General features: G+C 37.4%; 1 protein-coding gene across 2 annotated transcripts in view; it reads right to left on the bottom strand.

Annotated features, from left to right (window-relative positions):
* Window positions 1–27319, bottom strand: part of lrba (LPS responsive beige-like anchor protein) — a 430270-nt gene that overhangs the window by 59773 nt on the left and 343178 nt on the right. For both annotated transcript variants that reach the window (XM_007904022.2, XM_007904021.2), the window contains one exon: window positions 5639–5806. In XM_007904022.2, coding sequence (XP_007902213.1) covers window positions 5639–5806 — 168 coding nt within the window. The remainder of the gene's footprint in view (window positions 1–5638; window positions 5807–27319) is intronic.

Consider the following 27319-nt stretch of genomic DNA (forward strand, 5'->3'; position numbering starts at 1 on the left):
TTAATTTTGTACTTTCACTCAGTTTGAAAAGCCAGGACTTAATGTGCAATGATTTTTAGTTTAGATCCTTAAATAACAGCTCTCACACCTGTAAGCCATTGCACTTGCCACAAGCTATTGTTGTACCACATGCAGGCACCAAGTACTGCACTGATATCTAAGATTATTTAAGAAATCCCACTGGGAATTGTAAAGTTTGAACACATAAATCTTGCATAAACAAAACTCTACCCTTATGACCGTACCGATTTACCAGCATTCAGACATGTTTTATAGACAGAAAACACACTGAGGATCAGCAATGTAAGCAGCTTGATCTGCTCCACTGACCAATCTGCTCAATGCTATTTTTTCTAAAACGTAACATGAAATATTGCACCTCAAGAGCACATTTTTAAAAATATTTTGAAAAAAATCCCTCATTCTTTATTCAACACTTGACTGAGTAGAAATATTCTACTCTACTCTCTCTACTGAGCAAGCTCTGTAATGTGGAGTAATAAATGAATGCCGCTATTGAAAGGGTTAATAGAAAGTGTCACCAACATGACTGATTTCAATTCAAACTCATTGGTTTGCAAAATAACACCAGATTCTAATGAAGGAGATCAATAAAGATACATCTGCCAATGGCTTACATTTGCTGTACAGTTTTAAGGACGGGCAGGGAGGGTAGAGAGAGAGAGAAATGCCAGCAGCCAAAACCTTAAATTCTTCACGAAGAAACTTGATTCCAATCAGGACTTAAATCCTGTTTCAGCTAAACTCCAAATAGATCGAAAAGCAGTAGCTGATTTCCTGTAATTCATCTAATGTCGTTGATTACTGAATAACAACTGAGTAAATAGTTCACAAACTCATTTATGCAATCACCCATGATTGCAACCAAATGTTCTCAAGCTTCACCCTACATATGGATATAGAAACAAACCGAGCAGCCTCTTTACAAACCTTACCCAGTTCCCCCAAATTAACATTTTTAAGTCTACAATCTTTTTTTACAATCTAATCCCACTTTTTNCATCTTTCCTTTTGGCTCTACATTACATAAGTAAAAACTATTATTGTTCTGGATTACAGTAGGTTATTTCTTTTATACATACATCATGTATTTGAAGCCCTTTTTTGTTCTTTTGAACACTACAAAAATTTGTCACTAGTGCTCATCAGTCCAAACCATACACTCACTATTTATTTTGATACAAATACACTAAGGGCATGATTCTTGGTCAATTTCAAATTGTTTTACAGATGGACTTAAACCAAAGTCTGCACAGACACAAACTCATTTTTTTCTTAAACTGCATCCTTAGATTTTCAACATTTTACTCAATTCATCTCGGCAACAGTTTGATACATCTTATGCTGCACCCTTACTGTTACTCGTGTAATGATTTTTCTTATTGGAAACAAAACTTAACAAAAATAATTGTTATTAGTAGCGAAACAACCTTCAGTATTAACCTGTTCTGTGACACAGTGCTACAAACGGTAGTGTAAATGCATAACCCAGTTTCATGTTCTACTGCAGCCTCATATATATTGTTAGTTTAGTAAATAAAAATATAAAACATAAAATGTCAAAGCACTGAATTGCTTCAAACCTTATTAAAATAAGTACATTATGTTAGTCACAATAAATGTTAAACATGGATGTTAAATGTGGCCCTTATGCATTAAACATTGTAACGTGTATTTAACATTGTTACAGATAATAAAGTACATGAAAAATATGGCAGATCAGTCTACGCTCATTTCCGGAAGGTTGTGCATTCTGTGTCAATTGCTTTAAGACGAGCTCCCTATGTTGAAAGGGATACGTGAAAATAGTTGTTGTTGATATGGTTTTGAATGTACATCTTTTATTCAAAATAGTCGGTTCAAAATGGATGTCGCTGGTAAGAACCTGTCTTTCTAAAAATCACTGGTAGATCTCAAAAGTATTCGTCCAGCTCTCGCAAACCGAAAATAAAATGAATGTACCAATCTTCAGAATAAATGTTTTGGAAATGCAGAGCTGACTGACCAAATGGTACAGAAGGTTGTTTCCTGCTGAGTGGTTTGCCAATAACCTTCCACAGCAGAACAAAACCATGCTTTGTGCAGCTAATGACATGTTAGATTAAACAGAAAATTACCCAACCTAACCCAACTCGTCTTAAAATGTCAAGTCTGGGTAAAGCTCACATTATAAATGAGGATGTACAGAACATGAAACTGGCTTATGAATTCACACTTTAAAGGATGCTTGTTGTAGACTAGGAGCACTTTATCACACAAACGTAAACTTTGGAGAACAGTTTAAAACAGGCAGTTTGATTTCAACCCCAAACGTGAAATCTTCGGCACAAATGAAACATAACAATTATTAAAATTATACCAAAGCAACATAGCAGGTCTCAGTATTAATTTATTTCATAAAACTGTTGCCCGATTACTCAAATTATCATTTCTGATTCCAGTAAGGGAAAGAGAAAGATTGTACTACAGCTAGAATCAGGGATCACACCCAAGCTTCACCAGGTTAAAACCATGTTCATTTGAATTGAAAATTGTAAATTACAAGAAAAATAATTAAAAATAGGCAATGGAAAAAATACTAATTGGAACAAAAAATACCTCTTCCCTTTGTGTATATGATCCTGGACATTTCTCTGTTAGCTTCAATTAACGTTTACTAACAGGGAGGGTAGAAAATTGGCAGGGAAAAAATTGTAAAGAGATTTGTATCTGAGTTTTAGCAGTGACACTACAAGAAAACAGTGGAAACGGGAAGCACGGAAAGCAAGCTGGCTTGGTATACAACTAGCTCAACATAAGTTGATCATGTTGACTATTTACCTGCCTGTGGAGATGCAAGTATTTGATGTACTCAGAACATGTTTTAAGCAGAAGTTTTAACAGATCGCTGCCTTTTCACGGTGACCCAAAAGTAATGTGCAAGTAAGACTCATGGAACTGTGTATGTCAGAATGAAGCACTTTTATGATGGTTTACATTTTTATATTTTCATCAAATAATATAAATTTCTTACATTTTGGATTTTTTAAAAATACGTTTCTTGCATACTTTCATTGTTTTAATATTGAATCGTAGATAGTTCTATTGAAATTATGATACTTTATTTATTTTTGAAAAAGAAAGGAAACTTTTCTCAATTTAAATTCTGTAAAATAGCCCCTTCATAGTGCTATGAGCACCCTTTAGACGATTTCCCTAAAAGAGAAACTGATGACTACAAAGTATTTGGAAATAGTCTGTTGTAAATCGAGTGGAACCTTTTAAATCAGTTCCTTAACAAAACTATTCACATTCTTTGCCTTTGAATGAACATCTGTCAGCACCACCAATACAAATATGACATGTCGCATAGAATTTTTTTTATTATTTTCTTCATAGTCCTAAAAGTTCAATATTGTATACAGTATATTTTAAAACTACACTTGTTAGAAACAACTTCAATACAATCAAAACTGTAGGTTTCCACCCGGACATTAATGAGTTAAATGTAAGTTTCTAATTGCCCAGCTAGCAGGCTTAAGCAGTGCTAAGTGTTAAACGCTTTGAGACCTCCACCCGACGGGAAAAAAGCTATATAAATGTAAATTATATTATATAGCAGAAAAATTACTCTCAGGCATGCAACATCAAAATGATCAGGTACATATGACCAAGCCAAATATTGTACACATTAACTGATCAAACCCGGATTCTTGAGCTCCCTCCCCAAATCCAGTACTTTAGGATCTGATTAAAGTACATGACTGCCACGATTTAACTGATGATAAAATTGTAGTGCAACATTTATTTTCCAAACTTGCTATTACTTTTCAGCCTGCTCACAAAATCAACTCCAGAAGGTGGTTTCAGACACAAATCAATGCCCACTGCTCCAGTATAAATGCAACCAATGCAGCACTAATTCCGGATTTTTCAACTAGCAAATCTTCGGCATAGCCTTCCAACATTAATCCTTGAGACGTAATCTAGCACTGGGTCTATCTGTAGATCAAGGCAATAGGATGATTACAGATACAAAGTTGGAACACAAGAAATGAGTTCAGTTTCCAGCAGGCTCAACACAAAGGAAGATGGTTCTGAAGAGATTTGTTGTATTGAAGACAATAAAGAAATCTGAAGGTTCTCTATTCTCAAAGGTACCTCTCTAAACCTATTTTGCAATGGTACATTTACACCAACCACAAGCAAACAGGTCTGTGTCTACATAAGTTCTGTTGGATAGACATGAAAGACTGTGGTAGCAGTAAGCAGTAAAATGTGGTCCCACTGTTTGAAACAATCTAAAACTGTAAACAATGCAATATCACTTCCAGGAGTAGAAATAAGATTTTATATGTAAAAACAACTTCAATACACATATTCACACATCATTCAAACATCCCATTTGAAAGAAGCAGTCTGAACATTAGCACTCCTTTTAAAGGATTGTTTCCAAAAAATATTTTGGTTTGAACAGCAAGCGCTGGTGACATCATTGGAATAAATGGCTTGGAGGAATTATTGAGCCTGACATTTGAGAGAGGCTAAATTAACATGTACAGTTGAAATTACATAATCACTGAAGCACTCTGGATTAATGCCTACATCCTGGCTGATATTAATTCAGGTCCCACACTCCTCCAAGCCAGTCATTTTTTAATGAAGTCATCAACGCTTATGTTGAACAAAAATATACCAAAACTGAAAGGATGTTTAAATCATTGATTCAATTTTTTAAAAAAGTAGAATATAGGTTTAAGCTACTTCTTCCAGAGTTTTAGTTAGATAAATCAGATTTTTATTAAGTATAAGGCCATACCAAATACTGATACTGAAATATTACAATTGTTTGATTTGCTTGTACATTTAGGGTTTTGCAATTCACATTATATTATACTTACAACTATGGCTCAAGAGAGTTTTGGAAGTTTGCACTTTCTGCAAATGCACAAAGCTTTTTAAAACTTCAGGCAAGCTCACACATACTGGTCGAGTGCAAACAAACTGGTGCCTGGCTGCTATGTCGTCAGTTTTCTAATGTGGTTTCAATTATCACTAACATATAGCTGCATTTGGCAAAAAAAATTGAAAGCCAAATGATTAAAAAGTTCCCCCATGTTACTGTGCTATAGCCTGGTCTGGTAACAGTGTAGCCGTCACGCATCATGAAATAAATCTCTGAGGAGGTATATCAGAACTACTTGTCTGTCTTCAGCCACTTGGCAGACACAGATAGCAAGACTCTCTGATCCAAAGTTCTACTATTGTTTATGGAATGATATAATATAGAATATCACAATGAGAGATTTGTTTGAAAATAGCACTGTTTCAAAGTCTTTTTACAAAAATGGTTAAATCAAATAAATTAATGATTCATTCTCACAGGCCATTTAAAAATGAGCTGGGGAGAACATTGTTCAACCAGCAACTATTTGATTTCTGTTTCATCACAAGTTTACAATTAGTTTGGATGAAGAAGGCCCTTTGATCTATCTGTCGCATCTCTCCAGAATACCCACCTATTGGCCTCCTATCTCATGCTTCGGTTCACTTCCTGTATTGCAAATTCTGGCAATGAAGAAAACTACCACTTCATTCACTATGGCCTTAATGCATCTCTATTTTGCCACTACCATACCTCTCTCAGGACCAGGTCACTGATGGAATTCAGGTTGACAGCTCCTTCGTAGGTCAGGTAATAGAAGACATTGAGGGCTCGAATAGCCTCAGGTCCTTGCTGCTTGTATCCAAAAATCAGATCAATCCACTGGTGGAGCTGACAGGAAACGAACTCGCTCTCCAGAGCCTGTAAACCACAACAGAAAGAAAGTAAGTGTCAGTCGAGAGCTTTTGGCTGTGAAGTGTGGATTCATTTTACATAAGCTAACTCCTTGGCTACCTTGTATTTAGACTACAGAATAATTAGGCAACTCAGTAGTTTGCTGGTTGAAACTTTGACTTAACCAGACGAAAAAGATAATAAGTGAGAGTCCCAAAGTTGCCTGACCGTAAGACCAACAGGCTCACATCAGGTCAGTTTTGGAACTTGGTGACCAGGCCACTAGGTGGAGCACAATGCTGTAGTGAAGGGATCCATTGGGCAGGTGACCCAGACCGACAGACTCAAAGACAAATCAACCTCTTCTTTCCGTAAACTTGAATTGTACCACTGATGACTGCTCCAGAGAAGTTCATATTAACGGACTTTTTTTTATATGAAGAAGGCAATGATGGTTTAGACTGTTCTACAAAGATAATAATTCAGTAAAACTCACGTAAGTCTTATCTCCATAAAACGTATAATAGCCTGAGTCGTACATCTAGCCGAGTCCCATTCAGTTCCCGTCAAAAACACTTAAGATTTCTTTGCTCTACTCGTATTAACCATCCTCTAACCTGTAACCCCGCGCTCTCCTATCCACCACTACTCCAGCACTTAATGGCTGCACTGAATCGCGGGAAATGATGCCCTGACCCATTGACGCATGCGCATTTACCAGGCGGCTAAATTGGATTGTGGGAAACGTAGTCTTGATGCATCAAATCATATACAGAACAACTCCCATTTTCCCGTGATTCAATGAGAATCCAATGTTTGCTGGTAAGTGTGCATGCGGCGACGGGTCAAGTCGCGTTGAATTACGGGAAGCGTAGTCTTGACCGTCATCGCATGTCTACCTACTGGCTGCATGGATGAACTACCACAATGTACACGTAGCAGCTGCATTGAATTACACATGCGCAATGTAGATTATTGATGAAGTTGGATTTTATACGATTTATATAAGTTTGCCTGCAACTCAGACTTAGTGTAAGTCAAAATGCATGGTCAGAAATTTATGGTCTCGACTGATACAACTTATGTGAATTTTACTGTATTAACAAGAGTGGATATAGCCAACCAGTCACTGAAGGAATAGTACCAGAGAAGTAACTAGTGAGGACCCTAAAAAATTCACATTCTTGTAGATAGTACAAAAGCAACTATTTTCATGAAGAAACAAATCTTAAACCATGAAACGAGACATTTGTGGCTTTTCCACACCAACTTTGCAGTAAAACATTGAACATAATAATGTCTATCTTAGCTAAGCTTATAGTGCGGTTTATCACCAGAATCAGTATGAGTAGGGCAATTGCCTTAAATGTTCAAAGACTCAAGGTCATAAACAAAGACCAAGCTGGAACATAAATGTAAAAGGCACCTGGGAGTAACTACAAGGAGAATAACAGACAGTTAGGAGCAAATACACAGCCCTAATATGATCAATGGGTCTGGATGGCATAAAATACAAGATTAAATTACAGCCTTGAAATTGCTCCCAGGTTATTGATTAAAATCCAGACTACAAGTCATTGCCCTAATTTATATTCCTATTTCTGGAAATAAGTTATAGAATGATTTCTTATGTAACCAAGGTTTGCAAATTGGTTGCTTTTTAAGGTTTCTTTTTTAAAAAAACGTTGTTTTCAAAATTTTCATGCATTTACAATGCTAAGTACATATGGTACACTCTGCTCATACGGTGCTTGCAGGAATATGCATTCGTGAATAGGTTTTATTGGGGTATGATGGAGGCAGAGTGCATTTATAAACACTTACAAAACCCTTCACACACTTGGCTAGCTCAGGCCTGCTGCATGTCCCCCACCATCATGGTTGAGTCTTGAGTAACTATGTCCTGCTTCTACTGCGCCTACCACGGTGACCTCCAAGTCACCTCCCCACTTCCCTTGCTCATCATCTAACCCTTTCTCTGATACGCGATTCAAGAAGTTATCCTATGTGAAAGGTGCTACATAAATGCAAGTTGTTATTGCTGAGCAAGCGAGGCTGGGAGTGAAGGTGAGAGCAAGCAAGCGAAGGTGAGAGCAAGTGCGCGAGCGGGGGAGTGAGAGAGCGAGGGCAAGTGAGAGAGGTCTTGTCTATGCTGATTTCGACTGGTAATGGTAGGTGGGTTTACTGTTCTTCATTAGAATCTGCTACTTTCCTTCTTCGATCTGCTTTACTATCTGGGGGGAAGGGGACCTGAATTATGTGGAACTCCACGACTGCCAAATCTGAATGCCACGTCTCCAGTGGATCTTTCACCTGTGTCTGTTTGGGGAAGTCCTCCTTGTTGCTAAAAGTGATAGTTTTGCTCACTTATGTGGTGTGAGAAGGTGGGGGGATTTATTTCTCTCCAGTCAAGCGACTGGAGATTGTAAGGCCCTTCAATCTTTATAACCTTTCAGATTGCTATTTAGAACAGCTGGATTTAAGGACATAGCAGAGCATGTACAGCAGTGTGCCTGTCTGGCTCAGACTCTCCAGCAGTTACGTGCCAGACAGGGATGGAATGTGTGGTTTACATGGGGCTGAAGCATGTTTAGTGCCCAAATGTGATCTGATCTGATCTGCCTAAATTCTGCTCCATGTGGAGGTTTTAAGGATGGACCTTTCTTACACTTCTTCGTTCCTCCTCGTTGTGTGAGAAGCTAAGCCTCATTCCGAGATTTGCGTAAGACAATCCTTTAAAATAGAAGGGTACACAGTATACAAAATAGACACATGTGTCTTTAAGGAGTAGGTTTTAATTTTATGCAGTGCTTTTTCTGTTTTTTGTCAGTATTTGTGCCAGTTGTACTGTCAATGTTTGTGTTCATACATGAGGATACCTGATGTACTACATTACACCGCAGTAATAATTGGAATAGTATAAGTGCTATATAGATTTAAGCCTTTTTAGAGCACCGAACTTCTATTAAATATGTTCCGTATCCAAGACGAGTTTCTATCAAATTACAATACTAATCAGTGTACAATGTCAGAGGACTAAGTACACAAAACATCAAATGTTTATATATTAAGTGTGAATAAAAAAATTGTTTAAAAGGTTGCCTGAACACTACCGACATTTCTCTAATAGTTCATTAAAATGCACACATTTTGTTGAATGCACACATGCAAACCACAATTACAATGTAAAATAACTGTTCGTTACAACACAAAGTCAGAGCGAAACAAAAACCCTTTCAATATGTTCAAATCAGGACAAGCTGTTTGATTGCCATTGCTGTCTCATGTCACATTAAAGCATGACAAACATTAAACCATACACTTAAATGGCAATTTATATCATTTAAATGTTTACTGCGGGAGCAGCTCATCACTCATTTAAATGTGACTTTCTGACAGCTAATTTCAGTTAATTTTCTGTATCCACTTAATTAGAACTTTCAATCAAGAAAGAAGAAGGGCTTGTAAATGTTTTCTGCATGGGATGACATTCTCTTCTTGTTACGATGGGGCTAGTGAATTGTAAACCTTTCTCCATAATGAATTATCAGATACTACATCATGCCAGAGCAAAGACTGACCATATGGAAATCTGCTGCAATGATTCTTCTAGACATATGCTTTAGACGGAATTTTATTTATGATCAAGTATAAACTAGAACATCAACAACTATAACATTCCTTTGTACCAAAGGATAATTTACAGACATAATTCTTACAACAACTATAATGATACAATAGACTACATTAAATGGCAATTGAATCTCTGGAAATAAAATTGCATCATTAAAAGTGAATTATGGCTATTTATAAACTGTAAAGAATCTTCTGAATGTCCGGATAGTGAATTTATTTGAGGGTAATGAAAAAGGACCCTATACTTAGTAAAAACTAACAGAATATACAACAGCAAGTTTCATTTAAATGAATAAATCTTGCTCAGTATACAGTAGATCACTGCAGGCAGGGGTAAGCTACAAAGGCTTGCTCAAAACAAAGACAGATACTGAATAAATATTTAGTAGTTTTGTTATTTTGCCCTGATATCAAAATACCTGCTTTTCACAAGAGTGTGGAGATGCGATCTTCAAAAGTAACTTTTAGTTATCAAAATCTGAATTTGAAAGATGTGCCATTCTTTAATAGTTTGCCTTCTTGAAAATCTCCAGAATACACACAGTTTAGATCTGCATTCAGGTCACTAGTATATTTTGGTTAAAGTGGAGAATTCACCAGAGCAGGAATTTCTCATGGCAGATGCACACTTGTTCTGTTTATAGTGTACTGGGGTATGACATTCTCAATTGGACCTCAGCCACCAGCTGGCAATGGAACAGCCATTCAAATAAACAGAGATACTGATCATAGACATGTCCCATTTACACACCTAATAAAGAGCCGGTCTCTAATCTTATTAATGTGAACTCACGACTTCTACAGTGAATCAGAATGCATTTAGAATGGTTTACAAGAAAAGCAATAAGCACGTGCTGCAGGGATGGCAATAATCTTTCTAAAATACCGTACTATCTAATGTATTGAACATCAGCTCCTAAAAAAACGGATCACTACAAGTTACATCTCTGTTTGTAAGTCATAAAACCTGCATGAATGTGAGCTATGCAAGGGATTTTAGAGCACAAGAAATATTTTGATATATGTTTGTATATTATATGAAATATAGTGTTTATTAAAACAAAGATAGATTCTTATCACAAAATTTAAAATGATTTTAATGCAAGTTTAGAAGATCCTTCTCCTACTTCTCAGAGAGTGAATGCTTCAAATAAGAAGAGCACCCAGCTCAACTTTATAATCAAAATTCAGTTTACACATCCAACTTTGATTTGCTTGAAGTGGGAGAATTTTTTCTTAAATGCTCAGTTGGAAACATTGAAATGTTCACATGACCACAATCGATTCAGTGCAATAAAAAGTGCAGTACTGTCATGTAAACAAGAGTTCAGTCTCCAAGGCTATGAGATCAGAGTTCAGCTTGAGATCTGGTCACATTACACAATTGTGACTTTAGACTTTAGTTTCCATCAGTTCTAAGCCAACCTGCCAGCAAGACATTTCACCATGGGGGAACAACTGACGCACAAGTGTGCTTCCCGCCAACTGATCAATTCAATGGAATTGATGTTGGAAATTGTAGTGAGATCTGTGGGCTGTTTCCAGTCCTTCCATATGGAAAGGGTCATTGATAGAAAGAGAGAAAGAATACATTTCATACAAACACTAAATCATATCCCTTGGCAGTAACTTGTTAAAATGACTATATTTTAAAAAGTCATTACATAACCTCAAAGGATATAGATCATGTGGGCTACCATGATACATTGTAATTATATATTTTCCGACCAGAACCTGTCTTTCCAAATTTGCTGCGGTACATTATGTGTTTTGTTAAGTTTAAAAGATTGCATACAGCAATCTCCATCTCACAGCATTCTATTGTGGGTCACAAGTGAAATTATGTGTCACTGGCTGAATATTTCAATCACGCACCCACAATTCCAGTGCAAAAGGAATCAAATTTCATTCTAATGGCTGTGTTATTAACTGTAGGACACGAGTCAGGGTCCAAAGATTTCAGGATGTTTTGTAGTTATGGATTATGGGTGGACAATAATAAAACCTCATTTGAATTATGTTTCTTTTTAAAAAGAGCCCCACTACTCATGAGATTTTTGAGGATAACAAAACAGTGACAGCATTTTCGTCGTTCCCCCAAACCTTGAGAAGGAAGATTTAACTCCTCTTGTATTATCAGTAGTAGACTGATGTTCATCACCTATTTTGATAATTGGCTTTTAGAGTTGTATAACAAACATTGGATATATGGGAGTGAGTTACAAAACTTTAACTTAATTCAGGTGTTCAGATAACATCAGAACTTGTGGACCTGATTTCTATCTCTCTGCCTCGACTCTTGATTCCAGGACCACTGCTGTTCCCTGTCAAACATCAAGTTCTGGATGAGCTCTAACTATTTTGCCTGCAAAATATACAGTCAATTCACTTTACAGTATATTCTGTGAAGCGGTTTGAGACATCTCGAAGGTGTGATAAGGCGCTATATCAAATGCAGGGATTATTATTATTCTGTGAAAAGCTTTGAGTCATCTCAAAGACATGATAAGGTGCTATATCAAATGCAAGGATTATTATTTCAACATTCTCATTCTCACTTTCAAATGCAATTCTCACTTTCAATGGCCTCACATCACCCTAGCTCTGCAACCTGCTGTTGGCAAGGCTAATGTCCCGACTGTTCCCTCCGCTCTGCAAACACTGACCTGTTTAACATACCGCAGCCACTCCATCCCAACATTGGTGGGCTTGCATAAATGTTGCCCACATCCCTCTGTAACTCCATCTAGGAACCCTTCCAAAGTGCTGCCTCCCTCTTCTCGTTCAAAACTCACCTTAAAAGCTATCTCTTTAACCTTGCTTTCAGTCACCTTTCTCTCACCCACTGAGCCCCAGTTCAGGCTTCCAGTGCAAAGTGCTTTAAGAGGTCCTTCCAACATGAAAGGCGCTAAATAAATACAAATTGTAGTCATCAATAGAAACATGCATATCAAGATAACTGACAAATCACTCTATGGGTGGCTTAATAACAGAATGCAGCTGGAGAAAACTTTAACGAGGACAGATGTCTCCCAATCGTGAAGCAAATATTCTTGAAACCATTGGACAGTTTATAGATTTCCCAATCCCAAATGCAAGATGCAACAACTGTGGTTCAGATGGTTAAAGCTGTAATAATAACAATAAAATAATAATAATAACGATAATAGTAATCCTTGCATTTGCGCTGATCACATCAGGTTAAAGCTGCACTTGAACTTGACAATACAAGGGACAGAATTCCAGGCAACAACACTGAGTCAGCAGTTTTGCAGACAGGGAAAGGAAAGCAGTGTGTGAATCTTCACCGATGGCAGACACTTTCGATTGATGTACAGTATAGAGATAACAGCTGCAGCAGCTCGTAATCCTTAACGTGGAAGTTTGACTAAAGGTTTGACTTCTCCAAACATTTACCACTAAAGGAGGGCTAAATGTTTGGAAAAACTCTGTAAATCGGAATAACTGAGGCAACAAAATTGGGATTATTAAAAATACAATTAGATCCTATGATGGAAGTGTTAATGCACTAGAAATGGTCTTTTCCTGTAATCTACTCTCCTTGTGCTCTGAAAGCTAACAGCTCTTTAAGACAATCAACAGCTTGGCCAAATCTCTTTTAAAAAAAATTGCATTTTACAGAACAGAAGGAAGTCAATTCCCCATCATGTCTGTGCTAGCTCTCTAATAGAGTTACCCATTTTTGCCCCATTCATAGAATCATAAACGTTTATAGCACAGAAAGAGGCCATGTTGCCCATCCAGTCTGCAAAGAGTTTCAAATGTGTTCATTCAATCCCATTGCACTGCCTTATCCACATACTCCTTTAAGCTTTTATCTTTCATGTACCTGTCAAAATTTGTACAATTCCCTTTTAGAAGTTATAATAAATAATCCTTGCATTTGATAAGAGTGCTTTATCACGTTGTTGAGATATCTCAAAGCATTTTACACGATTTTACTCTGAAGTGTAGTAACCGCGTATTTTGTAGGCCAACGGGGCAGCCAATTTGTGCAGACCAATAATGGATTCTGCTTCAACCAATTCTTTCCATTATTGTTGTAGATGGTGCAATCTTGAAGTGGGGCTTCTTATTCAAGTCCACTGGTCTGTGTTGCTTTCGACTGCATTTAATCCTGGAGGAAGAGGTGAGTTCCTTTACAGTCTGTCAAACAGCAGTATATTGTACCTTGAAAAGGCAAATAAAGGCTTTGTAGCGGTACTTTCTCCAATGGAAGTGGGCAAAATCCATAGGTTTCGTGCCATGATTCCAGGATTTGCCTGCTTACAATGTATTCCGTTGTGCATACAGCAACATACAGCCATTGTAATCAGAAATCACCTGAGTCAAAAAAAACCTCATTACATTAATGATGCATTCGACCCAACATCACTTAATTCACGAGAGTATCCAAATCAGGTCATGATGGATGGAAATACTACAGGTGGCTCCCATAACTAGGATAAATGACATCTTCAAATACAAGAAGCAGAAACAGATGTGGGATCAGTGGATTTTTACTTGGTGAGGAATTTGTAGTTTTAAATACCATTTTGTGGAAGGTGCAAGGATTCTCGATATTTCAGCTATCATGGTAGTCAGAAGGCAGCGCAGAATTAGTCTCAGGAGAGAATATAGGAAGATCTTCCATGTTTTATAAGCCTACAAATTATTGCACAGAAAGAGCTTTGAAGAACATGTTATTTTCTATAACAGAGCTGGCAGAATCTATTTTAATAATAATAATCCTTGCATTTGATATAGAGCTTATCAAGTTGTTGAAACGTCTCAAAGTGCTTCACAGAATATACTGTAAAGTAAATTGACTGTATATGCTATGGGCAAAATGTGGCAGCCAATTGCGCACAGCACTGTCCCACAAACAGTCGTGGATTGAAGGGATTATTCGTTTTACCACTATTCCAGGATGCAGGATTTGGCGTCATGCCTGCATACGTTGTGTTCGATTGTGAATGTAACAACATTCCACAAGGCAACAACAACAACAAAATTAAATTTATAGAGCGTCTTTCACGTCGGGATGACGTCCCAAAGCGCTGGACATTCAGGAGTCAGGACACGAGCATGAGGGAGAGGTGGGAGGGCGACCAAAGGCACAATCGAAGAGAAGAGTCTTGAGACCAATTGGCGCAGTAACGGGGAAGAACCATTGAGGGAAATTGCGACTGATTGACAGCTGAGCGTTTGAGATTGGGTGGAGCCCAAACATTCCCAAGCGGCTGCAGGCTGGCAATCACCTCTAATCTGTCTCTAATTGGTCCCGTTCCCGTCCCGTGGGAACGGCAATGTGAGGGGGGCAGTCCCGTACCCTCTGTTGGACGGGAAGATACTGCACTTTTTTTTTGCAATGTAAAGGTTAATACATTTTATTGAATTCTGCGAAAGTATTTGAACTTTAATTGCTCAGTTAACATCGCTTTAAGTGAAACAACATTGATACATATGACTATACATCGCCGCCACAGCTCCTCTGCTGGTCAGGAATGGTATTCTGTTTACCCTCGGACACCTCTTAAACCGGACAAAATGTCCATCCTCACTGTGTCTGCCTTAAACACCTTCCACTCTAACTATGTACAAATAAAAAGATTGCTCTTTGGCTCTCTTCTTCACTTTTAAGCCGTGTATCAGTCATTGGCCAAAAGGATGGGCACAAAAACTGCTCTCAAACCTGGGAGGGTACTGCTCTTATGTTGACTATGAGGAATTACAAAATATGACAGCAACCAATCTGGACTTATTCACTCCTTTGACTTTTCCGTCCTGTGGGGAAAGACCTGACGTCTGCTAATCACCTTGCACGATGGCAAACACTACATTAGCAATCATGCATACAACTTTACATCCCACAACTGTGTAGCACTGTGATTGAGTGCGAAGGCACAATGCTGTTAAGTTACTGTTAAATTACTGCCATTCCTGACCCTCAAAGATTTAATCCCTTGTTAAAAACCTCCAAAAATTACGAGCAGTAGAATTAAACACAGCACGCTCTTTGTTAGAGTAACATTGTAAATCATCCAGAAGTATGCCACTTCTAAAACGTGGGTTATAGTTTACTCTATTACATGGAGCATCCCATTGTTTACACTGTGCAATGCAAATCTTTCAATTGTTGATGTTCAATTGTTAAAAACATGATTAAACCTTGTAAGCACTTTCTGTGAAGCCAAGTAGACACAGAGGCACTGTCTATTCAATTTACTCAAGCTCAAATTAGCTATGATAAACAGCCCTAGTGCCACCACTGGTTTTATTTTTTTAAAATCTGTTTGGTACAAGTCCTTGAAAGCTCTACTGGCATTTCTTTAAAACACATTACAATTTATAGAGAGATCTAAGTGCCTGCTCAATAATTTACAATGGCTATCTATGGCCAAAACTTGAATGGCTGTTGAAGGGTTTGTCAACTTGGCCTCCGTCTATGAACCGTGGGAGTTAACATAACTCTTTTGGAAGCCAACAAATGGATTCACATGTGCAGCATAGAAATAGTTATTGTTTGATTTCAGTGCATTGAATTGATATTTGAAAGCGTTAATGAGCAAGCACAGAATCAACACACAGAATTTTCTAATTCTGTAGACACACTGGGCACATTTTAGATGTATGCTAGGACTGAAAACAGACTAGACTCGATCTTTCACATCTATTTTAATTGCTGATGGCTTGGCATATTTGCTGTGTTGTACCTACTTGTTCAGAGATTAACCCTTCAGGGATCCAATTCTTGGCATCTAAAACTTTATCTGACTTGTCATGTGGCAGTACCCCATGAGGAATACTCTAATGTCACTACATCAAAGTACACCTGGGTTTTCTCCTACACCTATGGAAATATTGCTCACAAGATCACAAAAGTGGTCTGGATGAAGAAGGCACTTTGGTCCAACCAATTTCTCTTTTTGAGTAGTTCTCTTAAGATTAAGATCTTTAATGTTCACCTGAACAAGCATAGACAGGGCCTCTCATCCAAAGGATGGACAAATCCGAAAGTATTGATTGGGTTTAAATTTACAATCCCATTTAAAATTTTGCACACCTCTAGTTGTTGTCTACTCTGACGACTGAAGAGCCCGAGCTTGTGTAATCAATGTGCACAGAAATCTGTATGTTTCTATTCAAAACCTTGAGCCAAATTAGAGAACGTTTTGAACATGATTAATAACAAAATTAACCCAAATGTGAAGAGCAATTCTGAATCCACATTATACTAAATCCATGGTGTTCAGTATTATATTGGCTCTTTATTTTATTAGAAGTGTGATTGCAGGTGGAGAAGGTTGTCAAAAGTGCAAATATGATTCTGGGGTTTATGCACAGAGCCATTGAACACAAAAGTAAGCAAGTGATGATGAATATGTATAAGACATTGGTTAGACCAAAGCTGGAATATTGCATGCATTTTGGGTGTGACTTTATAAAAAGGATATTACTATTAGGGACACAGTGCAGTGTAGGTTTAAGAAGACGATATTAGGAATAGCTATTGATATTAGGAATATAGCTATAAAGAAAGGCTAGGAATATGTTGAACAAGTCAAAGTTGAAGGGCTTAAGATAATGATAAATATGTGTAAGATAATTAAAGGGTTTGAGAGAATTGATTGTAAAAGCTCCTTCCACTGTTAGGATATTTGAGATTAAGAATGTATGAATTTAAGAGATTAAAAGAGAGGTTCAGAAGAACTTCCTCTCCCAAAGTGATGTTAGATTTGATTTGCAAGGGTGGAATGGATGGCTTCTTGGAGAAGCAAACACTGACATGAAAAAGTGGGCCAAATGGTCTCCTACATTGTCGTAGGTTTCGATGATTCTTTGGTTTAAAAATGTTAACAGTGTCCTCATAGGGTCAATATTTCCTATTCCAAATCTTATTTCAAAAGGGAAAGAATACCTTCTGTTAACCTAATTTAAAATGGAAAACGTTAAGTTGGCAATACCTCTAATCAAATCATCTTCAGTTGATATCACTTATACAAAACAATTCTTTTGTCTTCTTCAGGAATTATTGCTATCATTTTAATCCTTATAGAATTGTTCATTTGGTTATAACATTGGCTTCTAATGTACACCACAGTGTCATCTGATACGTGTAACCAAGGGCAACATGATGAGAGGTGAAGCAAAAGGGCCAAATTAAACTCTTCAGCACACATTTTCAGAGTAAAATTGTTGGTTAGGAACACCAACACTTCAGACATCAGTCAAATTTCATTGCACAGCGGTTTCATAACGCAGAGGGGCAATTGTGGATCATGTTTAAGATCACTGATATGATCACCCTTTGAACAGACTGTATCTTTGTAACCAGGCGTGCTGGGGCTTCAGATGCAACAAGTGAAATTCATTGGATGTAGTTTGCACAACCATATTCAGTTTGAGGTAGTGTAAACAAAGAGATTTTTGACTAATTTGATTTGAAAAAAAACTACTTTTTCTTTCTTTCACTCATGTGCAGAGTGCTGGGTACATTTACTGCCGTCCTTGCACAGTTAATACTTGTGCGCAGTCAGCTGGCAGACTGACTCCAGTCATAGAGACTCCAGCCATTTGCAACCAAGCCATGAAACGTGGCGCCAGGCTCAGAGCAGGTCCATAAGAGATAGTGTGAATTATGCATATTTTTCATAATGGACTTTGCCACAAAGTAGTTAGCTGCAGTGCAAACATTATAATATATGTATTTAACGTGAAAACCTTTTTTAAAAAATATCTAGCAGTGCTCCAGCTATCTTGGGATTGGAAGCAAAACCTCCTGATAAAAGGCTAGGAGAATCTTGTCACTCCAAAACAAAACCACAACCTTTGGATTGCCCAAGGCTTCTTCATCCTTGAGTCCAATGTTACTTTATGGGTGGTACCAAGCTCGGCTCTATACTGCTTAATGTACAACTTGCTCCTCATCCAAGCCTTATTAGATAGAAAAGATGAAGCCTTAATGTACACTGAAAGTATAAGCTATTATTTCCAAATATGAGGCATGCATAAATCCCAAGTCATAAGGCAATTTTGGTCTACCAACAAGTGCCAATTTTCTGCATTTGTGCAGACTATGTATCCAAATTATGTGAATACACTATAATGCAACTGTTTTAATGATAATTTCAGCATTTAAAGTACTTTATATAACTGATACAATAATAGAATAGCTGGAGTGAGTTACAAAACAGTTTCACAATAAAGCAGGATTTGTTGGTATCAAAAACTTTAAGGATGAGCAGTTTGTAACTGCCATTAATCTCAGGTGCCTGCAAGTGTTTTGTAACCCTTGTCTACACATTGGAAATTAGCATTACATTTTTCATTTCATGCCTAAGAAGCTTTAGGTTCTACTATAGTACTTAACTATAAGGGCTCCTCCAGGTCCAAATCCCTGCTGGGCAAGATTAGACATGTGACATCAAATAAAAATTGCACGGATAGATGAGATAAGTAAAAATGTAACATAAAATCACTTGTTTAATACTGTATCACAGGAGCATTCTAAATTTATTATTATTTGGTCAAGTATCGCATTATTCTTTGCTTTACACCTTACAAATTGAACAGTTGAATTGACTGACGAGGTTACACACCTGTTACAGAATTGAGGATGTCAGAGGACCTCATATAAGAGTGAAAGCAAAGCTCAAGAGATTTATAAATGTATCTCAACTCCAAGATCGGTTTACAACATTGTTTATTAATAATGCACACAACCTTCGGTTATCCTGTTCTGGTTCGTATCTTCTGCAGCCACTGCTATGTTTTAACACTTGAGATCCCTCAGAATCTTTTAAAAAACAATGCATTTGCAACCTTTTCTGGAATCAATTCTTTATTCGTTTTTGTATCTATGAGCTACAAAGCTATAACTCATCCCTTCATGTATACATTCAGAATTAAGGGCCATTTCAATAGTCTGTCTCAATATACCCTCCTCTCCTAATATGGAGAGGCGCAACTTATTGGAGTAATATCAGACCTGTATAGACACATGCCAGATACTTTTCTGTTTGGGCATTTTAAAGGCTAAAGACACGTTTGGGGTGGAACGTCTATATAAGCAAACAGACTGTTGGTAATGAACAACAATCAAAGAATAATGGGCATCTGACAAGGAAATGCAAAATTACAGACAAATCTTTTGCTAAGGGTGATGTGTGGTACTACGCTGATAATATAACGCCTCATGGAAGAATTTTTTTAATTACTTCTGCATTCAAATTGTGTGTTGACCAATTATCCGCACTGTTTTCATATCCACAATTGACCAATCCAATTAATTTATAGGCTTACTAATGTATGGGTTAAAGTGTTAAAAATACTGTAGCAATAATACTGACTTGCACTAGCCAGCCTGGGCTGCTTTCCAATTTCAAATAAAGTCTACTCAACAAGACTTTGTAACACATTCTGCCCTTAAGTAAAAAATATGCAGTGTACATCACAAACAGCCATTACAATAGCTCTTGCTGAGTCAAACTCCTCTCAGCAGCTGTGAAGAAGAATGTTTATTATCTCAGCCAAAATGGAATACAATATAGCAAAAAGTGACAGAACTGGAGGGAGGTGTAGGCTCCATGAGTTGACGGAGTGATGCACACAAAAGGCATGTTAATCAAAGTTCGTGTGGAATAGAATCAGTAAGTCTATTTTGTTTCTGTACAGTGACCGAAATCCAGTTTTAAAAATGCAACACATTTCTTGTTCGTTAAATTAAGTGCTATTCCTGAAGCTGATTCCAATTACATTGCTCAAGTATCACGTAGTCCAATTTTGTCTCAGGATTGCTTTGTGATTTTTTTTCTCATCTACTTCTAAAAAGATTTTCAAGATGATCACCACACACTTGTAAGAAAGGATGGAAGTAACGAGGTATTACACTAAGTACAAAAGGGCTCACTACCTGCATAAAGTCCTCACTAGAGCAAAATAAATATTTTAGTTTTATGTCTTATTAAATGCAGTAGTGATATAAGCAGGACATTCAATGTGAAACAGAAATCGGTCACTTTTTTAATAAAAAAAGCTGTACAACCCACTGTTCTCCATCATAAAGCATATACAGTGAGGGTTATAGTATGTGGAAACCAGCTAAGACATTGGGTGTACAGAACTGGCCAAATTCAGTTGAATTCAGATTTTAGACTGTGTTGATTCCTAATTATGATTGAAAAAATAGTAAAATCAACTGCACTCTACATTTGTAAAAGTTTCTGACTTGCTGTGCTCGCAATGTAGCATTTCAAATATTAGCAGTAACACTTCCTTAACACTGATGTATGACCTTTAAACGTATACTGCAGTGCTCTTTGAAGATGTTTTATAGCCTAATTAGTACAGTTTTATCATACATTCTTTTAGACTGCATACAGTACTACAATTACTTTGTCATTCTTGAATTCCCTTTCATTAATCTATTTTTCCAATTAAAATATATTTCAAATAAATCTAATTGCATACACTGATTATATTTCACTCGTCAGACGTTCACAATGAAGAGGGAAGGGGAACCCTTTTCAAAGACAGCCACAAGCCACTCTAGAGAAAACCGTTTTGCATTTAAGTACTTTGACAAATTGTTTGCATGCAGCTTTTGAACCAGTTTCTGTAAGAGAAGACAGATTTCCTGCCTACTTGCAACAGTACTCTGGCATTTAGCTCTGAAAGAGGTGGTGGGGGTTGGTGGGGGGGGGGAGAAAGAAAGAGGTAGTAGTCACTCAGACAAGAGCTCAAGCCAGGCATGGATAGGCCTCGCTAATGAGCCTCAAGTACCCTACAGTGGTTTAAAAGTTGATGGCTTCAAATGATGCTACCACATGACAGAATGTGGCTAGCTGTAGGAGGAGGGTGATTAGAATAAATGACTGGAGTAATTAACTCTGATTCTAAACCACTTAACTGGAAAGAAAAGCCAAGGGCTGTTTAGCTGATGGTCTGCCACGAACAATCAGGACTAAGAGGCAGTCTTCGCTGTGTTTTTGTGTGTGCATGTATGTGTGTGTGCATGAGAGAAAGACACCATCCCCTCCCGAATAGATATTTTTGTGTGCTAATAAAAAGCAGCTTTCACTCGACAGCCTGTTCAAAGACTTGCCCCCCCCTATCTTTTTGTGTTCAGCTTAGAAGGCAGACAGTTTGCACCAATAGGCGCAACAAGGACTAAGAATTATCACTTTAAAAATACCTTTAAAGTGATTCAACATTTTTGTTCCAACATCCTAGTCTAATGTTTATTGTCAGTATTTAGAGGGATTTAATTAAAATATAAGTTTTAAAATTGAACAAAGCGAAATACATCGTTTTACCAGACTAGTTAAAGACGTTTTTTGTCAAAACCGCAGTATGTTACATGATATTGCACTATGTGCGTCTGCATTTTGTTTTGAAGATATGATACTGTATTAACTAGTCACACTGAGAAGAAAAGGGATATGACCACTTAAATTGGGTAGTCTTTAAAACAGCTATTTTATAGAGTGCAATTTCTGAAACAACATTCATCCACTGCCTGCTGAGTTATGAACAGAGCCCTTACCAGAGGATTTCATTACTTGGAATGCAAAACATGAAAAAAAATTCAACAGACAATACAACTGCAATATGCACAACACATACTACCATCTAAATATTTACTTTTAACAAGCGATTTATTTGACAGCTTTACACCTTCAGGCATTGCATAATTAAATGTTTTGACAACCAAACAAAAACTGTATAACTTTACAAGCTGCTGCAGTCTGCAGTCTTTTAAACAGAAATAAAATCATGTTGTCTTTGACCTGTACCAAAGCAATACAATTATCCCCATTACATGCTATACTGGATCTAAAAGCAGAACCGCATCAGGTAATACCCAAAAGGGGTGCGTCCCTGTAGCACTAATGAAGAGTTCTCCAGCAATTCCATGGTCTGATTTTTGTCATGTTGCCAGAGGTAACTTTCACTAGAGCAACAGCAGATTTACTGGCATTTTATACGTTAAGAGTTCCTATTGCTTATTCTGCCCAAACAATTAGAGACACACCATTTGTGTCCAGTGTTTACAAACTGAAGCACTCGTCTGCTAAATAAACCCCACATCTGTCCAAACATGCAACAAATGATATACATTAGCAAAACTTCCCAGCTCAGGTACCTCTGAATCAGCCTCCATGCAAGCCCAATCACTCCAGAAATGTATGGAGTTTATTCAGGACACACACAGCCAGCTTCTGTTAACATCACCAAAACGGCCTGAAACGGAACTGGAGATTCAAGATAAAAGATTCCACGGCATGTAAATTGTGAAATACGTGAGGTTTAATAAGCTAATAGAAACAAGTGTTTTATTTTTATTTTCTGGGATTATTTCAAACTGAAAATATTCCTCCTCACCCATTCCTTTGTATAACCTCCTCCCCTCCATTAAGAGCTTTTATGTAGTTTTAAATGATTTCCAATATAACTTTCAAAATATAAAACTTGTGAGGAAGATTTGTTTTAAATGAAGTCAAAAGACCAACAGAATTAAAATGAGTTCCTGTCTAAGATAACAGGATATTTAGATCTAACATAATCTATAGCAGTAAATTCAATACCTCCACACAATGCACTCAATGACAACAATATACGTCCAAGTCAGATACAATGAAATGCTGCAGAGACCACCAAAATAGATCCAAATTTGCAACGTCAACCTTTGGTATCGCACATTCAAGATGTTTTATCCTTGAGTAACAACCTATTTCACTTGTGCCCTTTAGAAAGACCACCGTCATCCTGGCTGGAGTCAAACCAAAGTGCACAGGGTGATAGAACTGGACTCTCATCACATTTTGCCAGGTCCCACAAGTAGCGTTTGTGTGATAAGCTGGGAGTTTTCACAAATCTAGTTTTTTTTTAGTTAAAAGCTGGCCACTACTCCCAAATACACCCAGAAACAAAATCTCAATTGGCTGGACACAATTTTTTTTTAAATTAACTTTTCTGGCAACAAAGCACCTGGATATTCACTAAGAACATTTAAGATTCCAACGGATCGTAGTAACTGCCTCTATTTACTGAAACCTTTAGTTCTCATGTTGGAACATCTGATAGCATTTAGTGCTTTAAGCCTTTGACTTGTATTTCCTGCCCTGACCAGTGTTTAAAACTCAATAGTTGTCAGAAGTGACCGAACAGCCAAAAAAGAAACTCTCCCATGAGGTCTACAAATGAAACTGTTAAATGCACAAATAAGCCAGGAAACTAGGAACTGACCATGCTTTGTGCAAATAAACTTCTGAAAGTCAAGCACTCTAATAGCCAATCATTACCATATTCTATTTGCCTTTTGGGTTTTTATGATCAAAAAGAAATTGTTGAAGGCAATAAAAACAGCGACCAGTAGCTCACAGTTGCCACAAATTGTATTCCATGGGGACACAAATCTAGGTTTCATAGGTGAGTTCAGCTAGAATAAAGGAGTCCTTCAGGCCACTATCCAAAGCAAATTAGTAGGCATGTTTTGTGGGTTTGTGTCAGCCAACAACTCTCATCTAATTAAAGTCATTACACATTCACTCTCTGTCAGCACTGCCCCAGTTGAAACCCCAAACAGTTCAAACACCAAACAACCTCCGTTTATACTTTTAAAAAAAATTAAATTGAAAACTAAAGTTCATTAAATTATCTGACGGTCAAATAACCGAGTGCTGTTTGATTTAATTTAGCTAGATAAAAATTCATTGAATTCCTTGATAAAATTGGTCATTCACGTTGTGATTGTTTGTGAAACATTGCTATACACAAATTGGCAGTAGCATTCACCGACACAGTCAGTACAATTTAGAGTAAATCCCGTGAAGTATTTTGAGACATCCTACCAATCTGAAAGACGCTAAAACAACTGCTAGAGTAACTATTAAATCCTGTGAAGGGCTTTGAGATGTACACCCAACGTGAAAGGCTCTCTATCAAATTATTTTTATTTATTTATTCTTTTTTTCTTCACTATATTGTGTCAAAAAGAACACAGTATTTTAAGTTACAATGTACTAAGTAAAACGCACTTGAGATTTCTGAAAAGGAATTTAATCCCACGGTCGGAAAGTATCATGAGCACTGATGTGTAACAGTGGCAAAGTTATGCTATGCAGTCGCATGATATGAACAAAGAAATGAAAAGATAACATCTGGTTATCTGAAGGCAAGATTAACAGCCAGTTATTTCAATGAGTTTGGAAACTCATGGGATGCATTGAATTCTTTGCTGAAAATTGTAGTCCATTTGTAATTTTTTTGCAACAGCAGAATAAAATTAAAAATGTTTAGTTGAGCGTTCTACTCGACACATTCTATTAATATTCAGGTCCATGTATATTCGTTTAGTTTAAAAGGCCTGTATTTCACTCTTCTGCAAGTCAAATTCCTTGCTTCACAGATATCATCATTGAGAATAGAGTACCTCCAGCATATTGAGATACATTTGATGCACTAAATGATGATTGTACCACTAAATTGACATGATTGTTAGCATTTGTTAGAAATTCAGAGAAAACAGCTAATCATCTTTGTACACGTGGGTCAGCACCACCATTATGTGCTTAATTTGACAGATTCATGGCAGTGAAGCGATATCATTTGTCTCTAAAATTTGTACATCTGTAAACTATTTTACAAAAATGCATTAGCATATAATCTAAAGAATATACATTTTGCTAAAATACATTACCAGAGAAAGGCTATATGAATTCGCTCACAGCACTTCAAAGTTATACAGCCTTTCAACTATGGGCTTCAAATGCAAATTTCACTACCAAATACATATTATTGAATTTTTATTACATTTGAAAACAAATTCTGCAAAAAGAATAATGCTAAAAAGAATCCCTTTCCTAAACTGAAGATTTATTGAATTGCAAAACCAGGTGCCCTTTGAGCTTTCTTTAACTTTATTTTCACACCATCAAAGTAGATGTGATAAAGAAGGAAGCACTCCATTAACTATTCGCACATAGCTCACATTTTCACAGCTCAATGTCTCATTACAAAATTCTTATTCTGCTCCAGGAAGCAGATGACACTAGATAATGCCAGTTATCAGTCATTATGGAGGCTCCAGTGCCTGAAGGTCCCCGCTGTTCCAAGATTGTTTTCACCAAAGCCGCTTTCGTACAGCTGTGCCAGAGGTTTAAGATAGCTGTTGTCTAAGATGTAGTTCTGCTATGCTAGGAAACACCACAATCTGGGCCACAATTTGAGATCCATTCACATATATTGTACTTATCGCATTCAAGTGGGATATAACTGATTAATCGGTTACTTCTTTTTATTTTTAATTGCCTTAAACCTTCGGATTGAAAATGTCATTGATTTCTAGGTCTAGGCAATAAAACACCTTTCGCCTACATTAGGGTCTAACAGGCAACGCTATCCAGTGGAATTCATAACAAAGGAAATGGAGAGCACAACAAGACGTGCAAACTCCGCACTGACTGGATCTACTTTTGGAGCAGAATTTCCATTGGTCAGGTGACATGTACTACATACAATAGATTCAGGAACCGGAATTAGTCACCACTTGGATTCCTTATGAAGGAAAATTGCATGTTAGACTCCATTACTGTGCACCCTGTAATCATCTTTATTGCAGCAAAATCATAATGCAAGCACCTCATTATAACAAAATCTTGGGTCTAATTTCCTGATTGTAAAAATGTTTAGCCTTGGTCCAATATAAACATCAATTAAAATTTCAGGCACTAATATTAAAAAAGTCTCATTAATGAACACTCACTTAAAACTGACACATTAGCATGTCTTGCAGCTCCATTTGTAATGAATTTTAGCTCTATTATTACTTTGGAGCTCATGGGAATTGTGCAGCAGTATCCAACTCTCCCAAAAGGGATTTCCAGACACACGGAACAATCAGAAAACAGGAGAAACATATTTTTCTGCCTGCAGCCTGGAGTGAGGGAGCCATGGCACAGGAGAGGAACTCTAACCTCCAGACAAAGATCCCTGCTAAGAAAACTTACAAAGTCCCTTTGAGTTTGTGATAACAAGGATTAACTGCACATCCAGTTAACAGCAATTGACTTTGTAATAATTCAAACACTGCTTAACAAAATAGAGACAGCACTGGACTTAATAAACTATAGTAATAGGCTTTCGGTTCTGAAAATATCAGAGCTTCAGCAAGTTAGTGCATTACCACGTGGAGAAGCAACATCCATTGCTTCTCAGGCAGGCTGTATTGGAGGAGAGAGCAAGCAGAGGTTATGAGAAAGGTAGGAGGCAAAAACAAAAGAGTAAGGCAAACTATGTTGCTCTCGTGTTCTTCTCAGTTAAAGAGCAGGACTTCCAGAAATACAGCAAAATATAGCAAAGAATGAACACATGATACACAAGACAGAAAACAGATCAGGGGTTGATTTGGCATGTCGGGAAATATATTGTAGAGCTGATTACCTGCATTTATTAGGATCTATCCTTTTGTGGATAAGCAAACAATACAGGAAATTGGGCAACACGCAAAATACAAATTGGCTGCAGCACCAACTAAAAATGATTCCATTAGGAATTATGCTAAAACCTTACCAACCCACCCGCTCCCTGCAACCTGCCTGCCCCCTCCATCAGCCTTCAGCCTTTCTGCCCCCACCCTCTGGAACTCCAACTCAGTCCCTTTGCCTCATCTTTTCCATTGTCTCCTTCAAGGTCCTTCGTCTCACAATCTTTTTCTTTGACCGTGCCTTCAGTCATCTTCCCACCTCACCCGCCTTGACACCCACCCCTCTTGAATACAACCTTCAGCTCAGGTGCAAACCCTCAATTGGCCAATGCCTTGGGACATCCTCCTGACTTAAAAGATGGCATATAAATGCAATTTGTTGTTACTGTAATATCATACTGTGCCAGCTCTTCTCT

The sequence above is a fragment of the Callorhinchus milii genome, unplaced genomic scaffold, assembly GCF_018977255.1.
Source record: "Callorhinchus milii isolate IMCB2004 unplaced genomic scaffold, IMCB_Cmil_1.0 Scaffold1, whole genome shotgun sequence".
NCBI classification, from domain to species: Eukaryota; Metazoa; Chordata; class Chondrichthyes; order Chimaeriformes; family Callorhinchidae; genus Callorhinchus; species Callorhinchus milii.